This window comes from Mastomys coucha, unplaced genomic scaffold (genome assembly GCF_008632895.1).
Source record: "Mastomys coucha isolate ucsf_1 unplaced genomic scaffold, UCSF_Mcou_1 pScaffold1, whole genome shotgun sequence".
Lineage (NCBI taxonomy): Eukaryota > Metazoa > Chordata > Mammalia > Rodentia > Muridae > Mastomys > Mastomys coucha.
Window position 1 is genome coordinate 31,158,899 of NW_022196891.1, and position 8,752 is coordinate 31,167,650.

An 8,752-nucleotide genomic window follows, 5' to 3' on the forward strand; every position below is an offset into this window, starting at 1 on the left:
CCTGGCTTCTCTGTCCTATCTCTTGTGACACATTGCTTCTTGAATCTCAGGTTTCTTAAAGTAGCCCAGCCTGATGGGAGGGAAGCCTACTCTGAGGCCTTTTGGTTGGAAAAAACCCGCCCCTCCCTTCTCACCTGGGGCAGGAGTGGCAATAATAGAAATGTCCTACATGTCTGCGCTTGTCCAAGTCTTCCTGTTCAAACCCAGTGAGCAGGGTGTGTGGGGCCGCCAAAGGCTGGGACTGAGGATGCTCCATTTGGGTACACGAGCCCGCTTCCCTGCCTACTGTTCCCTTGAATTTCTCAGATTGGTTAGATGAACTGGTTTGAGCTTTTAATTGTTCATGCGTGGATACATCAACTCTCATCATCTTCTTGGTCATCTTTTATGTTTCTGGAATTTTCCCCCCAGATGTAGATATGCCTGATCATGAGACCACCAACCTGATTAGCATTCACTGCCAGCTTCACGCAGCTTACTTCATACCCAACACTTTTCAGAATGAGCTGATCCATCTGTCCTTGCACAAGACGGCCCAGCAGGGTGAAGCTGGTACATTTCGGGGGTATTCCTTCAGGCTCATAGCCTAGCTCCACCTGTCCTTTTTCTAGGATGTACTTTCCATCCATGATGGAGCCTGTTCTTACCTGCACTCTGTTGAGGTTCGCTGGATTGTTCAAGATCACTATCAAATAGTTCCCTGAACTGATACTGTAGGACCAAAAGAATGACTCATCCAGAGTGTAGGCCTCCTGCGGGGAATGGACATCAGAGAAACTCATATCCGTGTAGACAGTTCCAGTGAGGGTATACGGATCAGGAAGATCCTCTTCGTGGCCTGTTAAAGTCTTGTTCTCAAAAGTGAAGTGAGTCAACCTGTGGTAAAAGAGAAATGGTCTGCAGAGGATTGGACTTTGCTGGGCCAGGAGGGTACGGAAATGGAAGATCAGCCAGTCGAGAGGTCGCTCCTTGTGGAAGAGGAGGAGGAAGTGGGCCAGGAGTGGAAGGTCCCTGCTGTGGAGAAGTTTGCCCAGGATGCCCATATTAGAGAACTCTAGGAGCACCCATGTGCTGGGCTTCCTGTAGTTCACCTTCGAGCGAATATGGCTGACAAAATTGGGAGCACAAAAGACATTGTCCTCTATCAACAGGAAATAAGTGGAGAGCTTTGTGGCAAAGCTCATAAGGAAAGCATGATCTACATTCTGCTTGGAGTAGATCTGCTCCTGAGAGATCTCATTCTGGACATTATTCACAGTGGGGTAGGCATCAGGCGGGGCATGGATCACTAGTAATTGCCCTGTCAAGATCTGGGACTGGTAAAGACTTGAAATATGGAAGATTGTTCTCCTGAGCCAGGTGGGATCAGAGTCGGCTAGGTGGACCAGCACTGTCATTTGTCTCTGCTCAGATGTGGAGGAGGCATGGTACAGGGAAGCCAGTGTATCCAAGAGGCCATTTTGACCCTCTCGTGACTCCGAGGTGATCCCCACTGTCAGCCATGCTGAGAGGTAAAATAGGGACAACTGTCAGTGGATGGTAATGATGAGAGTGTTTAAAAAGATTAGAGAAGCTAATGATGAAACTCACAGTGAGGCAGGACTGGAACCTAATTCGGTACTAAGGAAGTTGAGGTAGGAGGACCACGAGTTCAGGATGGGCTTCATAGCATAGTGAGACCCCTGTCATAAGTAAAACAAACTTTAGAGTACTAGAGAGTAGGCCTGGAGCAGTGGCTCATTCTCTGGTCTTTCAGAAAACACAAGTTTGGTTCTCTGTACCCATGTAAGGAAGCTTGCAACTGTCTGTAACCTCAGCTACAGACCCAGCACCTCCTTCTGGCCTCCACAGACGCTCACCTACACACGTGTGCATACTCACACATAAACAAATCTTAAAGGTTAGAGGGTGCTATTTGAGATTTTTTTCGTTTCTTTACTTGGCAGAAGGAATGTGCACATTATTGCTACTTTTTTTTTATTTTAAAACAGATCAAGAGTTCTGTTTAAAGATCAATTTATTGGGGGCTGGAAAGATGGCTCAGTGGTTAAGAGCACTAACTGCTCTTCCAGAGGTCTTGGATTCAAATCCCAGCAACCACATGGTAGCTCACAACCATCTGTAATGAGATCCGATGCCCTCTTCTGGTGTGTCTGAAGACAGCTACAGTGTACTCACATATATCTTTTTTTTTTAAATCAATTTATTTACTTATTTATTTACTTTTATTCATTTATTTATTTAATCTGAATTGGTGTTTTGTCTATACGTGAGTCTGTGAGGGTATCAGATCCCCTGGAACTGAAATTACAGACAGTTGTGAGCTGCTCTTTGGGTGCTGGGAATTGAAAGAAGGTCCCCAGAAAGAGCAGCCAGTGCTCATAACTGCTGAACCACTTCTTTGGATCCCATTCTTGATACTCTTAAATGTGGTCATTAGTCCAGAAATTTTAGCCTCATCTGCAACTTTATTAGACCTACAGAATCTTGAGGCCATCTTCAGAATATGTTTCAACTATATCACTTGTATATATTTAAGAGTTGAAGAAATACCAAGCTGAGTGCCACTGGATCCTTCTGAATATTTTTTCTAAGACAAGGTTTTTGCTAGCTGTGGTGGCCTGTGCCCTTAAATCCAGCACTTGGGAGGCAGACTGAGGTAAATCTCAGTTTGAGGCCAGCCTGGTCTATAGAGTGAGTTCCAGGACAGCCAGGGCTACCCAGAGAAACCCTGTCTCAAAACCAACCAAGCAACCAACAGCAAATCAAGGTCTTTCTGTATAGACCTTGCTGCTCTGGAACTCACTTAGTTGTCTAAGCTGACCTTGAACTCTCAGTGGTTCTCCTGCCTCAGCCTCCTAAGTGTTGAGATTGCAGCTGTGTGCCAGCATGTCCAACCCTTCTGAGTCTTTTCTTTCTTTTTTTTTCTTTTTCTTTTCTTTTCTTTCTTTCTTTTTTTTTTTTAAGCTTTTTTGAGACAGGGTTTCTCTGTGTAGCTCTGAAGACCAGGCTGGCCTCGAACTCAGAAATCCGCCTGCCTCTGCCTCCCAAGTGCTGGGATTAAAGACATGAGCCACCGCCACCCAGCCTGAGTCTTTTCTTAAACCTGAAGCTTGTGGCTAAAGAACTTGATAAATATTTGCTAATTGTTATGGTTATTATAATTCCTTCTGCTTTAAGCTTTTCAGCCAACCTATCTTCCCCATGATCCCGTTAAAGATACGGTAAAAGAAAGGAAGAAAGCAAGCAAGAAAGAAAGGAAAAAAGAAAGGAAGGAAGGAAGGAAGAGAGAGAGGAAGAAAAAGAATGGAAGGAAGAAAGAGAGAGAAAGAGAAAGAAAGAAGGGGCTTTTTCTAGAATCCAGGAGCCGAAGGCTTTTCTATTGTTCTCACGCACTGTCTTGGTTTTTGTCAACATGACACAAGCTAGAGTTATCCACAAAAGGGGAATCTTCATAAGTTGGGCCTGTGGACATTTTCTTGATCAGTGATGGATGCAGGAGGGCTCAGCTCCCTGTGGGCGGGGCCACCCTTGGGCAGGTGGTCCTGGAGTATGGAAGAAAGCAAACAGAGCAAGCCAGTAAGCAGCATCCCTCCATGGCTTGCTTCTGCATCAGCTCCTGCCTCCAGGTTTCTGTGAGTCCCTATCTTGACTTCATTGAGTGATGGCTGCCAACTGCAGGTGGAAGCTGACAGAGCTCTTGCCTCCCCCTTTGGTGCTAAGATTCATGCACACACTCTGGGAGATCGTCCAATCTACACTGTTCTATTTCCCCAGCCCAGGATTTTTACCCCAGTTCTGCCACTCACTTCTGACTGGGTTGTTGGCCAATTCCTCTCAACCCTGAGCTTAGTCCTAGAACCCATAAAACCAAAAGGATTTGGGCTCTGTGATCTAAGACCTTCCTGTCTCCAATATTCTTTAATCTAGTGATTGCTCTTTCTTACAATGACTCACTTTATTTTTTCCCACCAGTGATTTAATCTTTTTCACTGATATATTTTGTTTAGTCACTGAATTCCTCTACCTAAACATGCATGTAGACAACGTTAGCCACAACTCCTTTTTAAAATTATTTCAACTAATTTCTCTTCCCTTTTATTTAAAGGCATGAGGTTACATACCTTTAGCACCCAAGACATTGAGGCAGGATGAGCTTAATTCAAAGCCAGCTTGAAATACCTAGGAAGGAGGAGGCCAGCCTTGGCTACCTAGTGAGACCTTATCCAAAAGCTTGACATGCAAGAGGACCTGAGTTCAGTTCATAGCGCTCAAGTGTAGAGGGATTTTAATCCAGCAACATGGCTACTCTGGCTGGAACACAGAGGCAAGCAGATCTCTGAATTCAAGGCCAGCCTTGTTTAGGTAAAGAGAAGCTTTGGTCCAGGCATGGTGGTGCATGCCTTTAATCCCAGCACTCAGGAGACAGAGGCAGGAGGATATCAGAGTTCCAGTCATTTTGGTTGAGTCTGTGAGTTGAGAAACAGAGCAGGAAGAGAGAGAGGAGTTGAAATTGGTTCAGTCAATTGAATTCAATTCAGTCAGTCAGTACAGTGGAGTTGAGGTCAGTTCCATTCAGTTCATGCAGTAGAGACAGTTAAGGCCAGAGAACGAGGAGCCAGAAGATTAGAACAAATTGCTGGAGTTAGTTTGAGGCCAAGCAGAACAATTCAGTGAGAAGCTGAGAGAAGCCAGATTGAATCAGTCAGCTTGGTGAAGAGTTTGAACCAGAACAGCTGAGTTGAACCAGCCAGCCAGAGTTCAGAAGGAGTGAGAGAGGGTGAGCTTACTCAGCAGTAAGCCTCTGAGATGACAATTACATGTGACAAAAGTTATATTCACACACAAGCCATGCAGCTCAGAATGCCTGGAACTGAAGTTCCCTGGGATCCATAAACATTCCTATACAATAATATACATATGTATATGTACATATACTATTCACACATAAACCAACAAAAACCAGTGGCTGAGGTCCTCCCAAAAAAATGGCCACGTGAGGGCAGGAGAGATGGCCTAGTGGTTAAGAGTGTCTACTGCTTAGAGGAGCTGAGTTCAGTTGCTAACACCTACCTGGCAGGTTCACAACTGCCTGTAACTGCAGCTCCAGAGACTCTGATGCCCTCTTCTAGCTTCTGTGGACACTTGTACTACTGTACATGTACCCACAGACAGAGACACATGCATTCACTTAATTAAAAATAAAATAAAATGCATGGTATGATGGTGCATGCCTTCAATCCCAGAACTCAAGAGGCAGAGGCAGGGGGATCTCTTGAGTTCAACCTTGTCTACAAAGTGAGACCCTTTTTCAAAATGAACAAACAAAAAGCCATAGGATCATCCACTCCCCACGTCCCCCCCATCCCACAAGAGGCACATAGCCAACCATTCCTAGGCCATAATCGTAATTGCAAATTGAAATGTTAAGTTATAGGAGGGAGTTATACTCCTTGTTTACCCAATGTGAAGAGGTATGGTGTTGCAGATGAGTGTATATACAATGTAAGGTGAAGAAATACAATATGTGATCAAGATATTATTTCCACCTATTTTTATTTTTTAAGTGTTTATGTATGTGTGTGTATGTGTATGCATGGTGTGTGTGTGATGTGTGGTATATGTGTGTGTATGTGTGTGAAAGACAGACAGACAGACAGACAGACACAGAGAGAGAGAGAGAGAGAGAGAGAAAGAGAAAGAAAAAGAGAGAGAGAGAGAGAGAGAGAGAGAGAGAGAGAGAGATATGCTGGAAATGTGAACTCAGATCCTTGAAGGAACAGCAAATGTCCCTAACCACTGAAGTGTCTTTCATCCCTGATCCCACCTATTTAAAACAACTACCTATATCTGTCCTTCCTTCCTCATATTCCTGATTTGTCAATGTCCTAGGATGGGGAGGGAGTTGTCAGGTGTCCTGGGCACACTGCCTTTTCTCCTTCTGCCCTCTTCTTCCCCATCATCTTCCCTCCTGTGCTCTTCTTCCTGTGACACTGCCCCATCCCTCTCCCAGGTACTCACTCTTTCTTCTCTGGTGGATTTCTTTCAGATACTTGGAGGTGATGCTCTGCCAATCACCTAGTGATTTGGAGCTGTTCTTACTGCCATGGTTGTTCACCTGGATCATTGGCAAAGGCAAAAACTATAGGTTCTTCTGTAAAACAACAGAATTCATTTCTCCCAGCTTCCCATATGCCTTTTTAGGTAGAGAGAGCCCAGCGCAGTGCCTGGCCATGAACCAAAAGATCCACAGGCTCTGGCGGAATCTGTTTGGTCGTCTTACCTTGAGAAACATGACAAGCAAATGTAGCTAACTTACGGAATACTGGGTAGATCCATACCCACTCAGAGGGGAAGGTTTGGAGGGAAAGTCCAGGGGCCTTGGGCAACCTGCCTGTCCTCAGCTCTCCCACCAGGCACTTCCAGTTCCCCAAAAGAATAGTCACCACATTTTTGACGTCTTCATTTTCCTCAAGGACTTTCAGGATGGTGAAGAGCCACAGGAATATGAAGAGCATAGAGATTCTGAAGCAATGCTTGATGGAACACCGCATTGTGTCCGCCCTGGGATTAGGCTCCTACAGCAAGAAGACGCACATTGGGAGAACGCTCTCCTCCCTGCCCTATCCTCCCCGCCCTACAAATTACTGTCAATTTACATGAACACCACGGATCTAGGAACCTGACAGAACACAGCCCTGTTCCCTTCCTAGAGAGAGAAGGTCACCTGCCCTGTGGTGGCATTTGCTGCCTCTCTTCATGTATTTGTTTGAAGTTTCAACTCTCCCAAAGGTTGTGCAGCTCAGACTGGTGAGGGCTAGCTGGAGTGTTATTAACATGGGAGTTTGTACTAGGAAACAGATGGGCATTGTACTCTACATTTAAAACAAAAACAAAAAGTCAAACTATTAGCCAGGCAGTGGTGGCTAACAGTTTGATGATGTTGTGTTTATTTGTTTGTTTGATGACAAGGTTTCTCCCTGGCTGTCCTGGAGCTCACTCTGTAGACCAGGCTGGTCTCCAACTCAGAGATCCACCTGCCTCTGCCTCCTGAGTGCTGGGATTAAAGACCCAGGCCACCATCCGGCTCAAAGATATTCTTTTTTTTTTTTAAAGATTTATTTATTTATTTTATATATATGAGTACACTGTAGCTCTACAGATGGTTGTGAGCCACCATGTGGCTGCTGGGATTTGAACACAGGACCTTAGGAAGAGCAGTCAGTGCTCTTACCCGCCGAGCCATTTCGCCAGTCCAGATATTCTTAGTATATTCCTGTCTTTACTCATACTTAGGCCTCAATTAGAAGCAGATTCTGTTTCCTTGAGTAAGTTAAGGAAGTGTTGGCTCATTGAGACACGGACCAGCTCAGGCTCGAAGGTGCTTGCATCCAGCCCTGTTCTTGAGTATCTTTTCTGATTGCTCCTCAGCTATGAGAAGCAAGGCTCCCATGGGCCTTGTCAACAAGTTCCATTCTTGCCCTGCATTTCATACTCAGGACCCAAAAAAGAAATTGTAGTCATGTGATTTCTGCGTTCTAGTGGCCACAGTATTCTCTAAGCTCCTTCATTCTTAGGAATGTCTCTCATCTTTGTCGGCTTTAATATTCTTTAAGTAATTAACTAGTTAATTAATATTATTACCCTGTTTTTTTAGAGACAGGGTCTCTCATCAGGATAGCTCTGGCTGTCCTGAAACTGCTTGCCTCTACCTCCAAAGTGGGAGGATTAAATGGCATAAGCCACCACACCAGGCCTAAATTTCTCTAAATTTCTTTTTCTTTCATCCTTCCTCTTATTTTATTTATTTATTTATGTATGTATTTATTTATTTATTTATTTTGATTGTGAGCCTAGCCTTTAATGGCTGAGCATCTCTCCAGTCTAATTTTTTGTTTTTTCGAGGCAGGTTTTCTCTGTATAGCCCTGGCTATCCTAGAACTCACTCTGTAGACCAGGCTGGCCTCGAACTCAGATATCCACCTGTCTCTGCCTCCCAAGTGCTGGAATTAAAGGCATGTGCCACCACTGCACGGCAATAAATAAATCTTAAGAAAAGAATTAAAAAAAAAACCTTTACTCATAATAAGATCAAACTTTTCTTCCTGTTCTCCTTAAGGCTTTTTGTCATATGAGTGATTCACTTACGAAATTCTGTATAAGATAGACGGCTCCAAACCATAAACACATGGACAAGTATGCTTAATGGAAAAGGGGCTGTATAATTACAGTTAAAAGACCTCCGCACAATGGACGTACCTCAGTTCCCTTCCGTCCTGCCTGTGACAGTATCGGGCAGCAGGGAATTCTGGTCTTATTCAGCCCTCTCAGGTCAACACTGTTCTGGAGAAGGCAGAAGAACAAAGCGCAAGAGGAGCTGGTATGGGAGTCAGTCACTCTAGGAGTTAGTAGGGACAGAGCCTGAGGTCTCTGCTGCTTCCTCCCCTCCCAGCTCAGCTCCCTCTGTGATGTTACTATTGTGTCCCGGCCCCCTACTCATAGCATCAGAGGGGCACAGGTACAGGATACATGTGATGAGTGTGGTACTTCATAATCCCTACCTACAAATTATTATTTGCCCTAAAAAAACAGCAGTGGCTCTTTTTGAACGGAGAAAAAGAGATGCAGAGACCACCGCGCAGAGAAACAAGAACCCGTGGTGGGTGCAGAGAACCTCTGCTCCTGGCGCCTGCCCCGACCGTCGGTCACACAGTGCTTCTCTGCGGCTCCGCCCAGTCTTTTCCTCCTCCTC

General features: G+C 44.9%; 1 protein-coding gene across 6 annotated transcripts in view; it reads right to left on the reverse strand.

Annotated features, from left to right (window-relative positions):
• Positions 1-311: 311 nt before the first annotated feature.
• Positions 312-8,752, reverse strand: part of LOC116099574 (alpha-1,3-mannosyl-glycoprotein 4-beta-N-acetylglucosaminyltransferase-like protein MGAT4E) — a 21,092-nt gene continuing 12,651 nt past the window's right edge. For 5 of the 6 annotated variants that reach the window (XM_031383382.1, XM_031383388.1, XM_031383409.1 and 2 more), the window contains 4 exons: positions 8,260-8,343; positions 6,447-6,578; positions 6,022-6,118; positions 312-1,504 (listed from right to left, as the gene is read on the reverse strand). In XM_031383382.1, coding sequence (XP_031239242.1) covers positions 357-1,504; positions 6,022-6,118; positions 6,447-6,554 — 1,353 coding nt within the window. In that variant the 5' untranslated portion in view covers positions 6,555-6,578; positions 8,260-8,343 and the 3' untranslated portion in view covers positions 312-356. Of the gene's footprint in view, positions 1,505-6,021; positions 6,119-6,446; positions 6,579-8,259; positions 8,474-8,752 lie in introns of those variants that run through there. The other variant, XM_031383366.1, reaches the window with a different exon arrangement.